The 23,506-nt window shown below is 38.1% G+C and overlaps 1 protein-coding gene across 2 annotated transcripts in view; it reads right to left on the bottom strand.

The window, feature by feature from the left end:
- Kpna1 (karyopherin subunit alpha 1) overlaps positions 1-23,506 on the bottom strand; it is a 56,126-nt gene that overhangs the window by 22,074 nt on the left and 10,546 nt on the right. The window contains exons 1-5 of one of the 2 annotated variants that reach the window (XM_085832448.1): positions 19,852-20,009; positions 17,284-17,417; positions 11,444-11,551; positions 5,455-5,554; positions 2,440-2,534 (exon numbers count right to left, since the gene is read on the bottom strand). In XM_085832448.1, coding sequence (XP_085688574.1) covers positions 2,440-2,534; positions 5,455-5,554; positions 11,444-11,551; positions 17,284-17,412 — 432 coding nt within the window. In that variant the 5' untranslated portion in view covers positions 17,413-17,417; positions 19,852-20,009. Of the gene's footprint in view, positions 1-2,439; positions 2,535-5,454; positions 5,555-11,443; positions 11,552-17,283; positions 17,418-19,851; positions 20,010-23,506 lie in introns of those variants that run through there. The other variant, XM_085832447.1, reaches the window with a different exon arrangement.

Genomic DNA, 23,506 nt, shown 5'->3' with positions numbered 1-23,506 from the left:
GTCAGAGGGAGTCACTAAGGTTGACTCTTAAGTAACGGAAATTCCACAACTCTAGATTCTACCCAAAATTCACCTCCAGTTTGAATGGCAAGAGAATATCTGGGTAGTGATGTCAAAACAGAGGTATCTTTAGCTCCCTTATTTGAGATACTCTACTGGTTTGAGTAGACAAAATGGTAGTGAAGTTCACTAAAACTCAGTTGTTTAGCTATGGGATGAAAAGAATTAAACATGGTCCTGGGATTTATTATTGAACCATGCAATTTCCTTTGTGCCATGTACTACCAGTCTCTTTTTAAGAGAAAAATGGCAAAAATCTTATCCAAAAACGCTATTCACATCTCAAGAAAGCAGGCAGGGATAAATATGCTACCTTACATTTAGTGCTCTCCATAGCCACAAAGCTTTCCAGAACACATCTATTTATTTGAAGCCATAACAGAGCATGTCTCCCTGACATACTTAAATCTCGTACTGCTTTAGAGGTGATGGGTGTTACCCAGTACTCACACTAGAGAGAGAATAGTATGCTGTGCTTCACACGCAGAAGAAAAGCTGGAGACGACAAGCACAAACACTAGACTGGTTACCTCTCAGTCTTAGAGAGTTAAGGCAAAAGTTTATGAAATGGTCACTTGAGAGGAATCATTTTTTACTCTCTGATCCCAATTACTAATCTGAATAAGGGTAGAATCTAGAAATTTAGATAAAAACAAATCAGAACCTTTTTTTTTTTTTTTGGTTTTTTGAGACAGGGTTTCTCTGTGAAGCCCTGGCTGTCCTCGAACTCAGAAATCCACCTGCCTCTGCCTCCCAAAGTGCTGGGATTAAAGGCGTGCGCCACCACACCCGGCTGCAAATCTGAACTTTTAAAGACGTGCACCTAAACTCTAACCAATTATGAATCACAAAATGATAGAGGACTTTATGTGTCAGTCAGGAAAGGGAGCTATATATGAACATACTACACTTCTTATAAAGTACCGGAGAATGTACAAACAGGGAGATTTGTTTCTCAAGGATTATCATTATTAGTGGGCCTCTATAATCATCTAACAAAAACTAAAAACTGCCGATCTGATGGTGTAACTGGTACTGTTCAACTACACTCATTCCCAGAGACTGGGGAGCGACATTTTTATAATTAACAAAATGGCTACCTTCCCTACCTCCCTTTTCCCACAGCCCATTTCTAATGATAAACTGCAGCAAGCTCCTCCTGTGGTCCCTTGGCGGGTGGCTGAGGGCTCAGGCTCTGTTCTCTGCAGTGTTGGTTGTCTGGATTTCCTTTTCTCTGAGAAAATCTCTCTTTCCTTGCTCTCAGTGTAAACATGATTTTTCAACTGTCTGGCGATTCTGGTCTTAAATGGAGACCAGAATTATAATCCAGGAGGCAGCAAGCAAAACAGAATCTTAATTCAAATGAACACAGGGATTGGCAAAGGTCAAACTGGAGAAGAAAAACTGATAGGACAGAGAAGTACTCTACCTTTTCTGGATTTCTTCCTTCTCCTCTAGAAGAAATTCACCACTGTAAATAAAGATGTAAAATAAAGAGAAAGATGGAGCAGAAAGAGAGAAAATATCAAGAGAAAGCATTAAGACTCAAGAGTCATCTGCAATGGCCTAGCCAATAACGAGCCAGGGACATGAAATACCATTTATAAAATGCCTCAGTCATGAGTAGACAGGGGTGAGAATTAACCTTATTATTGGCAAGTATTTCTCCCATCTTGTGATCTACTTGTGATTTAACCAAATTTTATAGTTATCTGAGCCCTACTTTAGTGAGAACTTAGGGGTTATAGGTATTTGTCAATAATTCAGATATTAAAGGAATCCTACACATACCAAGGATGTACAGCTACTGAACAATCAAAATAGTAGCAAAAGTTTAGCTTTACTCTAAGAATAAAGTAGTATTTTTAGAATTCCAGATACTCAAAGACAGAGCTTAATAGTTGGCCCCTTATACTGTAAAAATTATTCAATCCTAAGGAGGTAAAAACTCTCTGTACATTATAAGATTAAAGCACAAAGTTCTCATGGTAAAGTTTGTCAGAACTTTTGGTGTAGGCAGGGGATAAATTAAGAGCAGGTCTGATTACTGAGTTTCTGGGCCAGTCCATGTTATGTATAGCATCTTGAGAAGGCTAACAAGTAGTGTGTCTCTTGTCTTTCTTTGTCTCTCTCTCAAAGCTTTACACAGTTAGCATAGGATCCTCTCATGCAGACTCCTACTGCTAAAATTCAAATATGATACAAATTCTGTAAATATCAATTATGACCTACATAGTTTTAACAAACTTATACAAGATAGTTATCACCAATACCAATTTTAACAAACAAGCCTTCATATAGATTATAAAAAGTAACTCATAGACAAAAAGGTTTCTAGAAAAAACAAAGTTCTACCACAAGAAATGAAAACATCCGCACCTGCAGTGTACAATTTTCTTTTCGTTTGAGGAACTCCACAAACCTGGCCACTACTCCTGGTGTGTTGATGACTTCATCAATTGGAGGATTAGGTTCTGTTTCCCCATAAAATAAAATAAGAGATCTTAATATAATGACTTTATAGATCAAAGTTAGTCATAATACCCCTCTCTTCATTCCCTGACCATCTCTCATATTAAAATCTACCCCCCCTCCCAAAAAAACAAAGGTTAAAATTGAGTTTGGTCAAGTTACAGAAAAGCCTGTGTGCTACAATAAAGCCCTATGTTTTTATGATTTAATTAGTTAAATGTTGATTTGGAAGGAAGGAGTTTTGGTAACTTGTCCTTTGCTTGGTTCAACATTTTTATCAACACTCAAACATAGCAAACTTGGTAACACTAAAAATATACTAGTTAATATTCTGAATTACAAAAACATTGTATAAAAAAGGAGGAATAAAATTTTGGTTGGTTGGTTGTCAGTACAAGATATAAACCCTAGGCCTTCTGTGCATCGCAAGCAAGCAGTCTACAAATAAGTTACTTCTAGAGCCACAACAGCTGATTGTTTTTAATTATATTTTAAGATGTGGTCCTTCTATGCCGGGGCCTAGCAAACACAGAAGTGGATGCTCACAGTCAGCTATTGGATGGATCACAGGGCCCCCAATGGAGGAGCTAGAGAAAGTACCCAAGGAGCTCGGGGAATCTACAACCCTATAGGTGGAACAACAATATGAACTAACCAGTACCCCCCAAAGCTTGTGTCTCTAGCTGCATATGTATCAGAAGATGACCTAGTTCGCCATCAGTGGAAAGAGAGGCCCATTGGTCTTGCAAACTTTATCTGCCTCAGTACAGGGGAACACCAGGGCCAAAAAGTGGGAGTGGGTGGGTGGGGGAGTGGGTGGGGGAGCGTGTGGGGGGCTTTTGGGATAGCATTGGAAATGTAAAGGAAATAAATACCTAATTTTTAAAAATGTGGTCCTTCTATATTACCCAGGTAAGCTTTAAATTCTGAGGCTCCCACTTCAACCTCCTAGTGTGGTAGGCAAGTCCACAACCATCTTAACAACTACATATTTTTTGGACCTATTTTAAATTTACTTATTTATTTCTGTTTGTCTCTGTACAGACCCACTGCCATGGCGCATGTGTGGTGGTCAGAGAATAATCCACCGGAGTTGGTTCACATCATGTGGGTTCCAGAGATCAAACTCAGGTCAGCAGTCTTGGAGCCCCGTGCCTTTATCAGCCCAATGGCCTAGCCAATGTAGTTGTCTAAAGACTTTTTTAAAAATTGTGTTATGTTCATTGTCCTGATTAAACTGTCAACTAGACAGAACCTAGAATTTCAACTGAAACATTACCCACATCAGACTGACCTGTCGGGAGAGTTAATTGATATTGTTAATTGATATATGGGGATCCTGCTCACATGATACACAGCACTGTTCTCTAGGAAGGGAAGGTGGTCCTGAATAGTGTGAGAAGCAAGCTTAGCATAACAAGCCTGCTGCCAGCCAGCAGGTCCCCCATAGCCACGTGCCACACTTTTTTCTTTTTTGAATTGTGTTCTTTGGCATGAAACAGCAAAGCAGGCCTGCCTGCCTTCAACTCCTCCCTTTACTTCTTTCTACAACGAACTGTAGGCTGCAGTGACTTAGCCCCCATAAGTATTGCACTTGGTCCCCAGCTAATGACTATTTGAAAGAATTAGGAGGTGTGGCCTTGCTGAGGACAGGCTTTTGAAACATGAGGTGTTAAACATATCATGTGCTCTCTGCTTCTTCTCTATGGTTTGAGATGGGAGTTCTCAGCTACTACTCTAGTCTCCTGCTGCACACCCTCCCTCCATCATCATGGGTTCATCTGGACCTGTAAGAAAACAAGTTCTTCCTAAACAAAGTCTTAGCACAGCAATATAAAAGTAACTAAATCATATAAGCCCTTTGTCCCTAAGTTGCTTTTGATCAAGAAGTTTTGTCAAAACAACAACAAAAACCTAAATCATTTAAAACTACAGTTCAAGGAAAGTTTCTTTGCTAAAAAAGTCAGATACATGACTATGCCATAACCACTACTGCTCTCTCAAACTGACATTGAGATGGATAGTCTTCTCAGAACAAAAGCAAATCTCTTGCTATCAATTTCAGTAATAAACACATGTAAAGAAAACATTCTAGTTATTACATTTTAAAGAAGGAACCTGGCAAACAAGAATACATGCAGGAAAGCAATGGTCATAAAATGCCTTTATACAGAAAAACCATGCTAAAAACGGGCATGACACAGAATTTTACTAAACTGTCATACTAAATACCACTTCCTTTGTTGTTGTTGTTGTTGTTTAAGCACACTGGTGTTCTGCCTAGAACAGGAGCTACAGATATTGTAAGCTGCCATGTGGGTGCTGAGAATTGAACCTGGGTCCTCTAGAAGAGTAGCAAGTGCTCCTAACCACTGAGCCACTTCTCCAGTCCTACATACCACTTCTTTTACATGACAAATTACAATGGTCAATTTTTTTAATGCAGTTATCTCAAGATATACTTTTAATAACATGATTTTAAACAACCATAATTTAATAGTATGGTTCACTATTTATTATCAGCATTTTAATACTGCTCAGAATTATTTTTACCTGCCCAGAGTAACAAGTACTATATACCAATTCATCCTAATTACAATAAAAAGGATTTATCCCATTCCATAAAAAATCTAGACTTAACTTTCAGTGGTAAAATGCTAACACTAAAATCAATAATTACCATTCAAGTAATTTTTTATAAAGAGCAGAGCTTTTCAACTTCATTCAGCATAAGCCATTATTACTTACTATGACAATTCCCAAATGAAAGTAATGTTCCTTTCTGGTAAGATCCCAAAAATAAGGAAGGAAGTATTTCTACTTAAACAACATACCCCAAAGGAAAGCACAGGGAAAGCCTGTAGAGGAGAGAGTATGGACAAGGAATCGTTTACACGAGGATAAAGTGTACTCAAGACTTACCTTTTGAAAGTAGTTTCCTAAACTTCTGTGTTGCAGAGAGCTGCTGCTCTGGGCTATTTGAGAATATCATATCAGTCATGTCAGAGGTGATGACACCACCCTGGATTATAGACAAAGAGCAAACACAACACAATATTAACTCAAGTCAGTGGAAAGACAACATAAAATGCTATCAAATTAATAATACATTTTCAAAAGTTATACACGTACATAAAAACCTTTAAATCCAAAACTGCTAAGAGCATACCGACATGACTATTATTAAGAACATCTTTAATCCCAACACTTGGGAAACAGAAGCAGGCGTATTTCTGAGTTCGAGGCCAGCCTGGTCTACAGAATGAGTTCCAGGACAGCCAGGGCTACACAGAGAAACCCCATCTCAAAAAAGAAGGAAAGGAGGGCTGGTGAGATGGCTCAGTGGGTAAGAGCACCCGACTGCTCTTCTGAAGGTCCAGAGTTCAAATCCCAGCAACCACATGGTGGCTCACAACCATCTGTAAAGAGATCTGGCGCCCTCTTCTGGAGTGTCTGAAGACAGCTACAGTGTACTTACATATAATAAATAAATAAATCTTTAAAAAAAAAAAAAAAGAAGGAAAGGAAAGGAAAGGAAGACAGACCAGCCAGCCAGGAAGGCACTGATAGTAAGAAAGCCATTTAAGAAGTAAATACTTAAGAAGACACGTTATCATTGTTCACATAGCTCAGCATATGGCTATTATTGCTATCAAAACTAAATATAAAAAATTTAAAGGTTGAACTAGAAAGCTGGCTCAACAGTGAAGAGCACTGGTTGCTCTTCCTGAGGACCTAGATTCAAGTCCTAGCACCCAAAAGGCAGCTCACAACCACCTCCAGTTCAGGGGGACTGCCATTCCTCTTCTGGGCTCCCTGGGCACCAGGAACCCAAGTAGTGTATAGGCATACAAACAGACAAAACATTCACATGCATAAAACACAAAAAGTTAAAGTTCTTTTTCATGACCTCTAAATCTAAAGCACCACGTATTTGTTATATCAGTCATTTCTGTTCTATTCTTTTTATTTATGAGACCAGGTAGCATGCATCTCAGGCTGGCCTCAAACTCTCTATTTACCCAAGGGTAACCTTGAACTTCTGATCTTGCCACCAATTCCTGAGGGCTGAACTTATAGGCATGGCCACCAGACCAAATTTATGTGGGACTGGGGATTGAAGGCAAGGCTTTATAGGTAAGTACTCTGCTACCTAAGACATCCCATAGCCCCAGCCTATTTAATCACATACCAAACTCCTATCACTAACAGGTAGTTTCCCTAGTTATTTGTTAATATCTGGGCTTCCAGATTAGTATAATCTTCTTGATACCCAATGACCCTGTCTTTTGTGTTTATTTTTTCCAACAGATGTATATAGATATAAAATTGTACAATTAATAGGGTAGCATTAAGTACTTCTATACACATTAATCACTACTACTGATGGTTGTCAGTCAAGAAATGTCCCACTAATACTTAGTAAAGAAGGTGGTAGTGATCTTGTAGAAACCACAGATTCTAACCAGTGCCAAATTAAAAAATTGAGTCTGACTCCTGAACAAGTGTTTAGGGTCTGGAGAAATGGCTCAGCGGTTAAGAGAACTAACTTCGTCCGAAGGTTCTGAGTTCAATTCCCAGCAACCACATGGTGGCTCACAACCATCCGTAATGAGATCTGATGCCCTCTTCTGGGGTGTCTAAAGACACTGTAGTGCACTTATGTATAATAAATAAATCTTTGAGTCAGAGAAAAAAGAAAAAGTGTCTGAAGACAGCTACAGTGTACTTACATATAATAAATAAATCTTTAAAAAAAAAGAAACAAGTGTTTAAGGGACTACTACATGTCTTCATATATGCAAAATTATTATGTACACCTATGTGTACATAATAGTGTTATATACAGTAAACAACTATCTTTTTCTTCCTTTTTATATACCCTCACTTTCAGATCTATATGATGGTATTTAAGTTACAGAACATCAAGGAGAAGAGTGAACATTACATAAAGATTTTTGCATCCTCTCCAAGGAAGAAGGTTGGTTACATAGAAGCTATACCATTTTAGATGAAAGCATGTCTTCCTTATCTTTATTTGAAGCTTCATATGGTTTAAAAAAGTCTATGTATGCCTAATAAGTAGATTCTGATACTAATTTTATGTGTCAACCAGGTTACCTAGACAAATATTAGTCTAAATATTACTCTGAAAGTATAGATGTGATTAATATTTAAATCAGGACATTTGAATAGACCAGATTATGATTGCTTTTCCTAATGTGGGGTGAAATTAATTAGCTACAGGCCTTTTAGACTGAAGTTTTCAGAAAGAAGAGAATTCAGTCTCAGACTATAACAAGACTTCATGAGTTTCCAGTCTGCTGACCTGCCCTTTAAACTATTTGGTTGCCAGCTCCCATCATAAAGTCCCTCCCTCCCTTTCCCAGCCCCTCTCCGTGGTTCTTTCTCTAATATAAACTCTGACTAACACATCTAGAACACTATATTCTGAAGAGATGACTGAGAAGTTAAGAGCTCTTGCAGAAACACCCAAGTTCTGGTCCTAGAACGCACATTGGGTCACTCACAAGTACTTGTAACTCGCACTCCAGAGAATCTGATGCTCATTTCTGGCCTCCTTAGATACAAGTATGTACTCACACAGAGAGACAGCTCTTAAAAAGACTACTACACTCACTTAGTATCCCTTTTAGTAGTTGGAAAGACAGTTGTCTGTTTTTCAGTGTCACTATGGCTGGCCTTGAACTCAGAGATCTGCCTGCCTGCCCCACCAGAGTGCCGGTTCACCAGACAGATCTTCTAAAGGTCTGAGAAAGATTTATGGCAAACTGATTAAAATGTTGGCCACAATTTCTATGTTTGAGGAAATCCAATCCCTCTTGGCCTGGGCAACTGTAACGTTTCTCACAGAAGTCTTCCCAACAATCCCTTAATACATTCTCATCAAAATAATGTTTGAGACCACCATTTGTGGAGCTTGGATGCAGCTCATTGGCCGAGCTATTATGGTATACACAAGTTACTAAGTTCATCAATAAGATGCAAAATTGTTCCAATTGTTTTCTAATGAAAACTGGATGGATATAATTATTTTTACTCAGTCAGAGATAAATACTATTAGCATTCTGAAATACTTCCTTAGTAATAGCTAATATATATATATATATATATATATATATATACACACACACACACACACACACATATATATACATATATACACGCACACATATATGTATGTATGTGTGTATATATGTATATATATATATAAATATAGTTTAGCGCTCATCCATGTCTTTATACATTTTTTTATTTTTTTCCATTTATACTTAACAATGACCTCCTATTGTGAAAATAGTCTGTCTTCCAAGCTGTGGTCTACATTGAGTTATGTTTTATTTTATAGTATGAATATGGCTTGAATTTATTTTGAGACATATGTACAACTTTGGGCCCATTTTCTTTTCATCTTTCAATTTTAACTGTTTCAGTGTTATATGATCAGAATGGTACATTAGTGAGGCTGTGTTATCTGTGATTTACTTTGGAGTTCTCTCAATTTATTTTTATAAAACAGATATAATTGGTCAGTGTGTCATCACTTCATCTTGAGGTACCAATCTCAACGTAAGCTGCATCATGGACACTTAAGCTTCTCTCTGTTCAGAGTTCATTTACCTCAGATAAGTTTCTTTCTTTTGGTGGCAGGGAGGTTGGGGGGCGGGATGGTTGAGACAGGGTTTTTCTGTGTAACCCTGGCTGTCCTGGAATTCAGTTTGTAGACCAGGCTGGCCTCAAACTCAGAGATCTACCTGCGTCTGCCTCCCACGTGCTAGGGGGTTATTATAGGCATGCACCACAAATTTATATCTAAATTTATATCCAATGAAGTTACAAAAACATGAGCTCGTAACTATTATTGTCTCTTAAGTTCAGGCCTTATCTGCTTCAAGATTTATTTATCAGAATATAAAACTCAAATGCCATTTTACCACAGAAAGCACAGTTCTACAACAATGATATAAAAGAAAAGAGTACAATTCTAGTGAAATGGGGTGCAAGCCATAGACAGGAAAGAAATATAAGTGCATCATTACCAACCGAAAGGCCAACCTCAACAGTCTACACAAGATGTAATTCTAACCATGCTATCCTGGCACAGGCAAAACTATGGAGAGAATAAAATAATCGGTGGCTTTGGGGGTGGGGGTGATAAATAGAGGAGCTTTAAGGCAGTAAAACTGTGTATGATCCTACTAAGAGAGGACCCAAAAGTAAAAAAACCCAGGCTCCAGGTAAGAAGGTATGCTAACAGTGGCTCATTAACTAATGTACCACTCTGATAATTGGGCTAAGGAAGAGAGACGCTATACACATAGGCAATCAGAACAGTACAAAGAAATCTTGTACTTTTGGTTTGGTTTGGTTTTTGCTTTTTATTTTTTACTGTTTTGCTGTGAAGCTAAATTTTCTAAAAACTTCACTCTATTAAAAATTCCAGAAGGAATTATATACTCTGTCAAATCTAAAAGGAACCTTCTTTTGTTACATAACTGGAGAGCTACACAGTGACATAAAACACAATAGTGTACCACACACCACCATTTGTATAGGAAAAAGGGAAAACATCTGTTTTCTTTCACACAGAGGTTCTCATAAAGAATAAAGAATAAATGAGTATTAGTGACTACCAGGAGAAGATATTTGGCGACTGAAATGGCAAAAACTTTAAAAAAAAAAAAAAAGCCATATACAGGGCTGAGGTGTGGCTCAGAGGCAATGCTGTTTGTCTAGCCTGAAAAGGCTGATTAAATCCCCAGCACTACAAAGATGTATTTTATTAAAATGTATTAACAGCTCAAAATAAGGGGCTGAAGAGATGGTTCAGCAGTTAAGAGCACTTGCCATTCCTGCAGAGTACTTGGGTTCAACTCTTAGCACCAACATGGCGGCTCACAACCACCTATAACTATCTCTAAATCCAAGGAATTCAGCACCTTCTTCCAGCCTCCAGGGGCTTCAGGCACACACATCATCATATGTGCAGGCAAAACTCATATACAAAGGTAATAAATATATCTTTAAAATATATAGACTTGCCATGCAGTAGTGGTACAGGCCTTTAATCCTAGCACTTGGGAGGCAGAGGAAGATGGAGCTCTGTGAGTTTGAGCACAGCCTGCTCAATAGAGTGAGTTCTAGGACAGTCAGAACTACAGAGAAACCCTGTCTCAAAAAAACAAAAATAAGAAAAAAAAAATATATACTAGTTGCTCATTAAAAAGGGATCTAATGACATTTTCATAAATATATAGCATATTTTATATAATTAAAATTATTTTATTATAATGCCCAGAAGCTCAGCAGATCTTAGTTTCTGTATAATTTCTGTACCTTTTATGTAACACCCAAAAAAGTTACAATAAAACTATCTAATACTTCTGATACAGAATCTAGTTTTCCAAATGCATGTTGGTTCTATTATCACAACTTTGGGGAGGGTGCCCATGCCATAGGTACGTGTGGTGGTCAGGACAAGAAAGAGGGAATCAGTGCTCACTTCCACCTCATGAGTCAGAGACTGAACTCAGGTTTGATGGAAACTGCCCTGGAAGTCATGGAGCCACCCCACCCCGCCTTTCTGAACTTCCACCTAGGATGTACTTTCTGTACAGCACACACCCTTCACTGTATACATTATCAAGTACAATGAGATGTTTCAACACACGTGTTTTACAGTTTTGTTTTGTTTTTGAAACAGTAGCTATGAGGCCAATGAGGGCCTGGGACTATCCTCCTCCTTCAGATTCCCTAGTACTGGGATTACAGACAGACATCACCAGGCCCAATTAACTTAACCTTTCTATTAAACTGGAAGGAAAAAAAAAAAAAACCACTATCTCTTACCTTCATCACAATACCAAAGAGTTTGTATTATCATACTTACTGGTGCCATCTCCATGTTATTTATCTGGGCCTCATGAAAGCCACCATCAGACATAACTTCTTCTTCTGTTTCTTCTTCTGCTGTAGCAACATTTCTTCTCTTGAATAACTGAAAAGTACAAGAATATTAGTCATATAATTTTAACACAAGAGAAGTCAACACCTTTGTAGTTCTAAAGCTTTGTGCTGCCTTTAGTGTTTCCTGGTGAGAAGACTTCAGACTTCTTTCTCTATAATCTTACAACTGAATCAATTAACTACCACACTATCTATGCCAGTACCCAAGAGCATAAAACTTAACCAAGAGAAACCTAATACTGCATGACATAAATAAGATGACGACGACGACAATGATGATGACGTCCAACAACCCACATGGATGAAGACAACTTTTTGGGCATGTTGAGGCCATTTCCCTCAACACTTAGTAAGAAACAGCACAAGGCAGTCTTAACAGTTCTTCAAGAAAAAATGACAAAAACACTATTAGAATGATTCATGACTTCATCTTAAAAACCTTCAAGGATGGTATATTGAGGTTTCTAGAGTTGCCAGTCTCTAAGGATCAATGACAACAAAGGATGACTATATGAACAGCATCTTTTAAAGTCTCATTAATTTTCTAAGGCAATACTTTATGCTGTCTAAGTCTTCAAAACCTACTACTAAGCTTGTACCACTCATCACAATTTGAACTAGCTACAAATTAATTGTAACAAGTGGCCACCATACTGGACAATCAGCTCAAAAGTTTAGGAATTCAGGGAGATAAAAGCAGTGTTAGATGCAGCTAGAACCTAAGCTCTACAGAACACACTTTCAACATTACTGGTTCAGGTGATGTCAACCACCTATGGGACTAGGGATAAGTAATTCATAAAATGCTTGGAATGGAGCTGGGTACTCATGAGATAGAAGCACAGAGATCTTAGTGAGGTCAAGGCCAGCCTGGCCAGCCAGAGCTATACAAGGAGACTACCTTCACAAAAATGCTTAGAATGGTTCCTGATACAGCAAATACTCAAGAGTTAACTATTATCCACACTTCAAAATATTAATTGGTTCAGTTCACTAATTGAGAGCTGTAGAGTCATTTATAACAAAAAATTATACTAATTTTCCGTGAATAGTCAATAAAATTTGCAAACTAAAAAAATGTGACTTTTCTATGATAAGACAGAGAAAAGTGACAGAGTGAGGCTTTTCTATGCCTGTAACCTCAGAAATAAAATCCTGTTGTGACAGGTGTAGTGGCACACACTTTAATCCCAGCATACAGGACACAGAGGAAGGCAGAACTGCTCTATTTAGACAAGTCTAATCCATCCAGGGCTACACAGGCTACATAGCCAGGGTTTACAAAAAAATAAAATAAAATAAAGAGAGAAAAGGGGAAGGAGGGAGGGAAGGTAAAGGGTAAGGTAAGGAAATAAATTACAAGGAAGGAAAGAAGATTCAGACTCAAAGTATTACCAACACTCAGAAATTAATCACATCATAATAGTTTAAAAATAAGAAAAGAGAAATTAAGACCATGTAGTTTGTCATCTGATTTCAAAGATGTGAATTGTTAATTATGCCTACCACAATGAAAATATTTTCTTTTAAAAATACCAACATTTATCATTATAGACTTCAGAATTGGGGGAAGTATTTAAAAAGAAAATGCACAAAGAAGTGATAGTAGCATTTAGAAACCAGTCTGAAAGAAGACAGTTTCAACATTCTAAGAGAATCTCTATGTTTGAGGGGCTGAGGTTGAAAGACTGACAGGAGTTCAAAGACAGAATCTACACAGTGACTACCAGGCCGGTTAAAGCTATGAGGCAAGACCCCAGTTTCTACATGACCCCTACTCAAAAATCTACTAAACTACTAACTTTAGCAAAAGGAGGGAGCTAATGCCTCTAGAAAAGCCATTCTCACCTGTGAGTCTCAACCCCTTTCACAGGGGTCACCTAAGTCCACAATGAAATAAAAAATATTTATATTATGATTCATAACAGTAGCAAAATTACAGTTATGAAGCAGCAACAAAATAATTATATGGTTAGGGGTCACCACAGCATGAGGAACTGTATTTAAGGGTGGCAACATTAAGATAGTTGAGAACCACTGCTCTAAAAAACAAATGAGAATAAGGAGAAAGGATCATTGTAAGAAAAAAAAAATTCCCAGTAAAAAATCTCAGTACAATAGCTACATAGCAAGTCCACAGGATAAGCAATATTAACTGATCCAAGAGAAAAAAAACTATGCTGGGGAAGGACCGACCCCCACCGACACACACACACACAAATTAAAGCCAAAAATCTAAAGTTTACAAATACAAAGTTAAACTAAAAAACAAAAGCTAAAATTAAAAATTAACAAAACATAGTACTGATATATGGCTTTAGTCCCAGTATTTTGGGAGGTAGAGGCTAGTGTGGTCTACACAGCAAGCTCCAGGACAGCCAAAGCTAAACTATGAGAGCCTGTCTCATAAACAAATTAATAACCTAGCTATAGAACGGAATGACTAAATGTTAAAGTTAAAGCTAAAGAAGTTAAAAAAAAAAAAAAAAGAACAACTTAGGGAAAGGAGGTTTGCTTGAGAGATTACCTTAGCTAAGAACACTGCTACTCTTCCAAGGGACCTGGGTTCAGTACTGAGCACCTACCTAGTGTTCACAACCATCTCTAATGCTAGTTCCAGGGGATCTGAGTCTTCCACAGGTACCAAACGTGTACAGAATACACAGACATACATAGAGAGAAAACACATACATGAAGTGCAAAAATAAAATATGTTTTAAAAGGGATGGAGAGATAGCTCAGTGGTTAAAAGCATCCATTGTTCTTGCAGAGGACCAGTCACCCCAAGTTCATAGCTCCCACATGGCAGCTCACAGTTCCTGGATCTGACATGCTCTTTTGGCCTCCATGGGCACTGCATGCACATAGTATGCATGCATACACAGATGCAGAAAAAATACCCATACACATAACACGTAAATAAATAAATCCTAAAAAAGAAAAGAGGGCTGGAGAATGTTGGCTCAGCAGTTAAGAGCACCGAGTGCTCTTCCAGACGTCCTGAGTTCAAACCCCAGCAACCACATGGTGGCTCACAACCATCTATAAATGGGGTCTGATGCCCTCTTCTGGTGTGTCTGAGGACAGCAACAGTGTACTCACATGCATAAAATAAATCCTAAAGAAAGAAAAAAAGAATGAAAACTCCAAGGGGAAAAAAAAGGCCACCACCAACAAAGTACATAAAAGGATATGTAGCTACTTAATTCCATGATGGATAATGCATACACACAGGAATATGGAATACACCTGTACTAGTAGAAACAGAGAAAAAGGATGCTCCTATAAGAACTTTACCTACCACAAAGGAACATCAGTAGACATTTTAAACTCACCAATATCTCAGAAACTACTGGTTAATTTTCAAGTATCTTAATACTATTTGGCTTCCTCTACTACGTGTGCCAATCACTTACAAAGTTAAGACTGTACAAAGAAAATGTAACTGCCCAGACAATCATGATCTGTATGTCTGTACGACTACCACATACAGAACAGGATACCTGGACTCATCAGCCAAGCCAACTGATGGGAAACACAAATAGTCCAGATTTTATCAACCTGTTATTCCAGAAAATATTTCTTATAACTATAAGTGTCAAAGCCTTCACTCCATCACCTGTTGTTTTTGGTTTTTTTTTTAATGAACTTTATAGCAATATCCTGTGACCGAATCACATCAAATCAGCAAAAATCTGTAATTCGTTAAACACAAAATAGGTTCTTTCTGTACAGGAAAATGTTTAGTTTCAACTGTCTGAGAACTAGACAGGGGTCATTTATACACTCTACCTAACAAACATTAAAGTCTACTCTACTAGAAGATGGCACTAATAGATGCAGCTAACACTTTGTTCTTGGCAGTACCAAATGCTTGCCGCACTTCACTCAGACCTACCTAACTGCTGGCAAAAGCCAGTGACTTTTCCAAATAAATGACAAAGCAGCTGTGGGGGAAATCAACAGTACCAAATGATTTCCCATTTTCCTGATCTTCACTATCTTAGATAAACCAAGCTTGAAGTATTAATTAGTTTTAACAGTTTATCCATACAAAACAGAATATATAAAGTGGCAAAGTTAAGATTCCTTGGAGGGAGGAGTCTTTAGTTGGCCTAGAACTCCCTCTGAAGACTAAGCTGGCCACCAACTTAAAAATATTCACCTAAGCAGGGCGTGGTGGCGCACACCTTTAATCCCAGCACTCGGGAGGCAGAGGCAGGCAGATTTCTGAGTTCGAGGCCAGCCTGGTCTACAAAGTGAGTTCCAGGACAGCCAGGGCTATACAGAGAAACCCTGTCTCAAAAAACCAAAAAAAAAAGAAACACCTTTCCCCACTTCCCAAGTACTGAAATTAAAGGTACACCACCATACTTAGCTCAAAGTTAAGGTTTTTTTTTAAAGATTTATTTATTTTTATGTCTATGAGTACTCTATCTGCATCCACAGAAGTAGGCATCAGATTCCATTATGGATAGTTTTGAGCCACCATGAGGTGGCTAGGAATTGAACTCAGAACCTTTGGAAGGGCTGGGCGTAGTTCGAGGCCAACCTGGTCTACAAAGTGAGTTCCAGGACAGCCAGGGCTATACAGAGAGACCCTGTCTCTAAAAACCAAAACCAAAACAAAACAAAACAACATTTGGAAGGGCAACCAGTGCCCTTAACCACTGAGCCATCTCTCTCTCCTGCTCTCAAAGCTAAGATTTTAAATAGAGCAATATTCCAGAAAATTAAAGCCCTAGCACAATTTCAGATTTTTATACAATAAATATGGTAAACTTCCAACTATAACCACAAATACTTTTAGTCAAAAGTATAGTCGGATTTTTCAATTTATATTCTATGGGTGTTGAGCTTCTGCTTTTAGCAGTTAAATAAAAAAAAAAAGTTATGGAAATTTTATAACAGAACTGAAACATTAATAAGCTATCACAAAAAATAATAATCAGTAAGGTGAAAATTTTTGACATTGACACAAGGCTGCAAAGAAAAATACAATCTTTCCCTACTAAACCAACTGCTATTCCAAGTTTTGTTTGTTTTGATAGTCTGTAACCTAGGCTGTTCTCAAACTAGCAACAATGTTCTTGTCTCAGCTTCCCAAGTGCTTCAACGATAAGTGTGACCTGCCACATCAGCTCTGTCCTGAGCATTTTAAAAGTGAGAGACTAAGTCCTCTATCTTCCTGTCCATTTTCATACTTAAAAATAATCAAGGCGTCCATGAGATGGCTCAGTGGCAACTTATTACCACCCTGGGACCCATATGGCAGACAGAATCAACTCCCACAAGTTGTCCTCTGACTTCCACATACAGCCTTGGTTCCAACATGTCTACTCCTACCCTGCCACACAAACATCATACACACACATTAAATAAATGTAATCTTAATAATAACAACAATAATAATAATTCTATTACTATTATTCTAAAAGCATTATCCAAAATATCCTTTTGGATAAAATACACTGAGAAAAGCAAAGTTGTGTTCCCTGAAATTTTACTTCAAAGCATTAGGCATTAGAACTCTACAGAGACATGAAGCATCCACAGCACACAGATGGTAGTCACTCAGGTTAAGATATGGGTCTAAGAAGTTCATAAACCCTCAAACTCTTGTTAATCTTCAAACTTCTCAAACATTTTGTAACACACACGAGGCAATGCTCTGTCATGAGACTTCAGTAACACACGCAAATGAGAAGCACACTGCACTTTTAGAGGTGACTGACAGTTGAGAACGGAGAATCACAGGCTTACCTGTTCTTCTCTTTTCTGCTTCCGTAGCTGCAGTCCTTCTTCCTCCCTCCTCCTGCGCATCTCATCAGGATTAAGAGATTTGTTCTTGTAACTTTTCAGGCGAAAGTTCTCTTTTCCTGGTGTGGACATGATTTCTAGTAGAAAAGAGAGAAAACAGATGAGTTTTTAAGAGTTTTATTATTCAATGAGCTCTGCGTTTAACATACATACATACATACATACATACATACATACATACATACATGCATACTATAGACACACACTCAGGCTCACCAAAAAGGTTATTTTCAAATTGTCTTTCACTTGTTTCTTGGGAGAGCGGACCCCAGCAAACTATATGGAGGCCAATCAGCCTACAGATGGAACTTGGGTTGCCAGGCTTAGTGGCAAGCATCTTACCCCACTGTCCCATTTTATATCTAATAGCTTTATTAAAATATTCAACTCAGCTGGGTGTGGTGGCGCACACCTTTGATCCCAGCACTTGGGAGGCAGAGGCAGTCGGATTTCTGAGTTCGAGGCCAGCCTGGTCTACAAAGTTGAGTTCCAGGACAGCCAGGGCTATACAGAGAAACCTCGTCTCGAAAAACCAAAAAAAAAAAAAAAAAAAAAATCAACTCAACAGTTCTTACTACATTAATGGGTATGTACAACCATCACCACATTGAATTTGAGTATTTTATCACCTTAGAAAGAAACCTGTTTCATTTAACTATCATATTTATTTTAGACATTTCATATAACAGAATCATGTGACATGCAATCTTTTGTTGACAGGCTTCATTTAACCTAGTGCTTTTAAGATTGATTTTCACTGTAGCAAATTATCAATATTATATTCTTTTCTATGGCTAACTAATATTCCATTGTATATCTCTATAACAACTATATCTCTCATCACTAAGGAACATATGGATTATTTCTACCCTTTGGTTACTATGAATTACACTTTTATAAACATTTATGAAGGTTTTGTACAGATATATTTTCATTGCTTGTGCATATATAGTTATGAGTGGTCTTGTGGGTCACAGTAATTCTATCCTTTAATCCCTTGAAAAACTGCCAACTGCTTTCTGAGGTGGCCTTATCATTTTATATGCCATCAATGAGCTACAATTTTCTACATCCTAGCTAATAAAACTAATTTAATTTAACTTCTTTAATTTAATCATCCTAATACATATAAAGTGGTATCTCATAGTTTTGATGTGTAATCTTCTGATGACTAATGAAGTACTACAGACTTCACAATTATTATCTAAGTATGTATCTCTCAGATTCTTTCTTTATTTATTTATTTATTTGGTTTTTGAGACAGGGTTTCTCTGTGTAGCCCTGGCTGTCCTGGAACTCACTCTGTAGACCAGGCTGGCCTCAAACTCAGAAATCCACTTGCTTCTGCCTCCTGAGTGCTGGGATTAAAGGCGTGCGCCACCACGCCCGGCCAGATTCTTTATTTTTAAACTGGGTTTGTCTTTTCATTCTTAAAAGCTGTTAAGAGTTTTCTGTTTTTTATACATTATAGATAAACTTTTTTTAAAAATATTTTTATTGTATTTTTAAAAATTGGGTATTTATTTCATTTACATTTCCAATGCTATCCCAAAAGTCCCCCACACGCTCCCCCAAGATAAACTCTTAAAATCTGAATTTTAAGATGGTTCGGCGGTTAAGAGCAGCTGCCGCTCTTGCCAAGGACCTGGGTTTGGTTCCCAGCACCCGCACGGTGACTAGTGCCCACAGTCCCAGCTCCAGCCCATTGGAAGCCCTCTTCTGACTTCCCAGGGCACCAAGCACCCACATGGTCACATAGACATACATGCAGGCAAAACATTCATACACAAAGTTTTTATATATTCATTTTAATGAAAGGTCTAATGTATTTCTTTTCTTACTCATACTTTAGCTGTCATATGTAGAAATACTTAACCTTACATTCCTATGAGTTTTATACGGGTTGTTTCTTAAAGTGGTCCATTTCAAGTTAATGTTTGCACATGATATGCAGTTGAACTTTATTCTTTTGCATGCCTATACAATTTTCCATATGTTATTTGGTGATCTTTCAATGATCTTGGTTGGCACTTGCTATAGAATGCATGCTTGTGACAGCCCAAAATTTGTATAAGAAATCCTAAGTCCCAGTATGAGGTGAGTCCAGTATGATTTGATCATGATAGCAGACCCCTCAGAAAAGAGATCAATTCCTCTATAAAACACACGCCTAGTTGTGCATGGACAGATAGATCTGTGAGTTGAGGCCAGCCTGGTCTACATACTTTGCTGCAGGACAGCCAGGGCTACAGAAACTATCTCAGAAAGATGTGACCAGGCTTTACTTGTCCCTCCTGTCCAGTGAAAAGACAGCCATCTATGAACAATGACACAACCTCTTCCAAAAGTTAAAGGTGCCAGAACCTTGACCGTGTACTTTCTAGCATCCCACAACTATGAGAAATTAACTTCTGTTGCTTGTGAACCATACCGCTGCCGGCAGTACTCTGCTGGTGACTAGTCTGTCATATATATACACAGTTTAGTTTGATGCCTTTCAATTATCAATACCTTGTGTAAGTTTTAGAACAAGGAAGTATATGCATTCCTCCTTAGGTTCTCTTGAAGACTGCCTTGGCCATTACAGATGTCTTGTACTTCCACTTCAATTTTCAGAACCAGTCTGCCAAGTTCTACAAATCAGCTGAGATTTTATCAGAACTGTAATGAATATACAGATCAGCTTGAGAGTACTGCTACCATAACAAGCTAAATATTCATTTACTAAGCAAGTTAATTTTCTATGTATAGTTTTGATTTTTCTAATAGTATTTTTTTAATCTTTATTTCAATGTGTGTGTATGTGCCTATTTGTATGTACACCATATACATGCCTAGTGTCTCAGGACACCAGAAGAGGGGGTTGGATGTCCTGGAACTCAAGTTACAGACAATTGTGAGCCACTATGTAAGTGCTGGAAAGCAAACCCAGGCCTTCTGCAAGAACAGGTGCTCTGCACTGCTGAGCTATCTCTCCAGCTCCCTATATAATATTTATACACCATTCTGAGTATAAATTGTATTTCTTTTGCTAAGCATTCCTCAGTATTTTTTTCTTTTTCTTTTCTTTTTTTTTTCCTAGTGAATCAAATTTTAATTTAATTTTAGGTTTTCCATCAAGTGTCTATAGAAATATAGCTTATTCTTCAGGGGTTTTGGTTGGTTGGTTGGTTGGTTTGCTAGTCTGTTTTTGAGACAGTGCTTGAGGTAGCCCAAATTGGCCTCAAACTCCACTTCCTAAGGACTGAGATCCTAGGCATGGATCACCACACCCATCTTCAAATGATTCTTGCATATTAACCTAAACTATTCTTCAATATTGCTGCACTACTGGTGTTAACAGTATTCCGGTGGGCATACAAGATCCTTGCCTGCAGAGCTCCCTGTACTTATACTTACTAATCTTGATACCTTTACGTCTTAAATCTTCTGGGTAAAGCTGTCAAGACAAAGCTAAACATAAAAAGGAAACAGACATTCAAGGAAGGCAGTCATTAAGCATGACTGCCTACAAAGTATTTTTCTAAGGTTTTTCTTTTAACTTACACATACTGTATTATTGTGTTTGTGTGAGTGTATGTTATGGTACTTGGATGCCCACAAAGTCCAGACAAGGGCATCAAAACCCCAAAAGCTAGAGTCTTAAGTACTGGGACCTAAACTAAGGTCCTCTGGAAGTGCTCTTATGTTTTTAGTGTGAGCTCAGCCATGTCTCCAGCCCAGGAAGTGTTCTTAAGCACTACAGCCTCTGCTTCCCATGGACGTGCTCTACTGCAGTGAGAAGCTCCTTTCTATTCCTACACCAGTGTTTCCACTGCTGAAGGAATCTGGATTGTTTGTTTGTATTTTTGAAACAGGGTTCCTCTCTATAGCCCTGGCTGTCCTGGAACTCACTCTGTAGACCAGGCTGGCCTCAAACTCAGAAATCCGCCTGCTTCTGCCCCCCAAGTGCTGGGATTAAAGGCGTGTGCCACCACACCCGGTTTTTTGTTTTTTGTTTTTTTTAATTTGGATTTTTGTCAAGTGCTTTTTCTACATCTGAGATGTACTTTTTGGTTTTATTTTACTAATATACTACACTAGCATGTGTTAGACTTTAAACCATTCCTGAATCTCTAAGAAAGAAAATCCCACTTGGTGTTAAGTCTTTTTCACTGTTGGACTCCATTTGTCCTCTCTCTGTTGAGAATTGTGTTCAATTATGATACTGGCCTGTAGTTTTCTTACGACTACCTTATCTGGCTTTGGTATATCAAGAGTTTAATATGGTCTTTATAAAATAAAAGACTTTGTAAAGATTTAGTACTGAGTCTGGTAGAATTAGGAGTGAATCCAGAAGACCTAAGCTTTTCTCTGTGAGCAGCTTTTCTATAGCTCCACACCTTTTATGCTTTCATCTAAGCCTTTGTTGTGATACAACTGTTGATCATATTTTTATAATCCTTTTAAAGGTAGCTAGCTAGTAATGTCCCCAACTTTGCTTCAGTTTTTTTATCCAGTAACCACCCCCCTTCCCATGGTTTTGCTTTCCCAAGTTTCAGACACCATAATCAACCACAATCTGAATCTAGAAAATTCTAGAAATAAGAAATTCATACGTTTTACACTGTTCAATCATTCTCATTGTTGTTCAAATCTCACACCATCTCACTCAACATTGTCAGATGAGTAAATCACTGCTTTGTCCAGTGTATATGGGTATAATGCTATATTCATTACCTACTTGTTAGTAACTAAACATTTTGGTCATCACATCAACTGTTGGTATACTGGTTCAGTATTACCCAGTTTCAAATGCCCATTGAAGGAAAAAAAATGTCACTCCACAAGGCCAGGGAGGAATACTATACCTGATTTACAGTTTATTTCCTCCCTGACCTACTACCTAATAGTTTTGTCCACTACTGAAAGTCTAGTAATGAAGTATCTTCACTCTGTAATTTTTCAGTTATCCTTTTCTCTCTCTCTCTCTCTCTCTCTCTCTCACACACACACACACACACACACACACCTCTTTACTATAGACCTAGTAAGACCTTGTCTTTGTTGGGGTCGGGTGGGGCCGGGGGGTGTACAGCTAAGGAGATGACTCAGTGTTTAAGAATGCATCCTACTCTTACAGAGGATCCCAGAACCCATGTCAGATGGGTCACAACCACCTATAACTTCAGTTCCAGGCTATCTGACACCCCTGGCCACCACTGCAAGCATCTACACAGACAGATGCCCCAGAGACTTGTGATCCCAGAACTTGGGAGGCAAGATCAAGATTTCAAGGTCACCCTCAGCTACATAGCAAGTTCAATACCAGTCTGTGCTACAAAAACAGAGCCTGCTCCAAAACAAAACTTTTCCAATTAAATTTCTAAAATTAACTATTTAGTCATTCTTTTTCCTAGAGAAAAATGCTAACTTTAGCTGAGTAGAAATCTTTTAAAAACCCTAAAGACAAAAAAGTCAGAATTTGTTGGCATTAATAAAGACTGTACAATGTGTGGCACACACCTTTAATCCTAACACTCAAGAGGCAGAGGCAGGCAGATCTCTGGTCTGCCTGGTCTACAGAGTGAGCTCCAGTACAGCTTGGTCTATACAGAGAATCTCTGACTCAGGAAACAAACAAAAAACATACCTATAATGCCTTTGCCACTGCTTTGAGTAACAGCTCTACTCTCTGCCAATCTATATCCAAAACTCACTGACTAAAGATGCTATTTTTATTTTATTCAAACATTATATACTCCCAGCATGCTAAGTCAGCCTATCCCTCCTGTAAACCTGAAACATATCCTAAATGGGCTAAACATTTAATAGCTACAATACCAATAATGGGACACCACGAAATACATTTTTAATGCATATTGATATTTTATCTGCATATATGTCTGTATATCTATCATATGTCTGCTTGGTGCTCACAGAGAAAAGAGGGCACTGAATTCATCCCCTGGGACTGCAGTAATAGTTGTGAGCCATCATGTAGGTGCTGGGAATTGAATCCTCATGCTCTGCAAGAACAGCCAGTGCTGAGCCAACTCTCTAGCCTCCAAACGCAAACACTCTAATTACATTATAAGAAATGACATACCATCTTATTAGAAAATTTGTGACTTTAACATGGAAACTAAAACTACAAGAATGCATTGCTACAAAATCAGAAAGATTT

This window comes from Mus caroli, unplaced genomic scaffold (genome assembly GCF_978045245.1).
Source record: "Mus caroli unplaced genomic scaffold, Mus_caroli_1 scaffold_17, whole genome shotgun sequence".
In the NCBI taxonomy this organism is placed as follows: Eukaryota; Metazoa; Chordata; class Mammalia; order Rodentia; family Muridae; genus Mus; species Mus caroli.
This window is presented reverse-complemented; position numbering and strand designations above follow the sequence as displayed.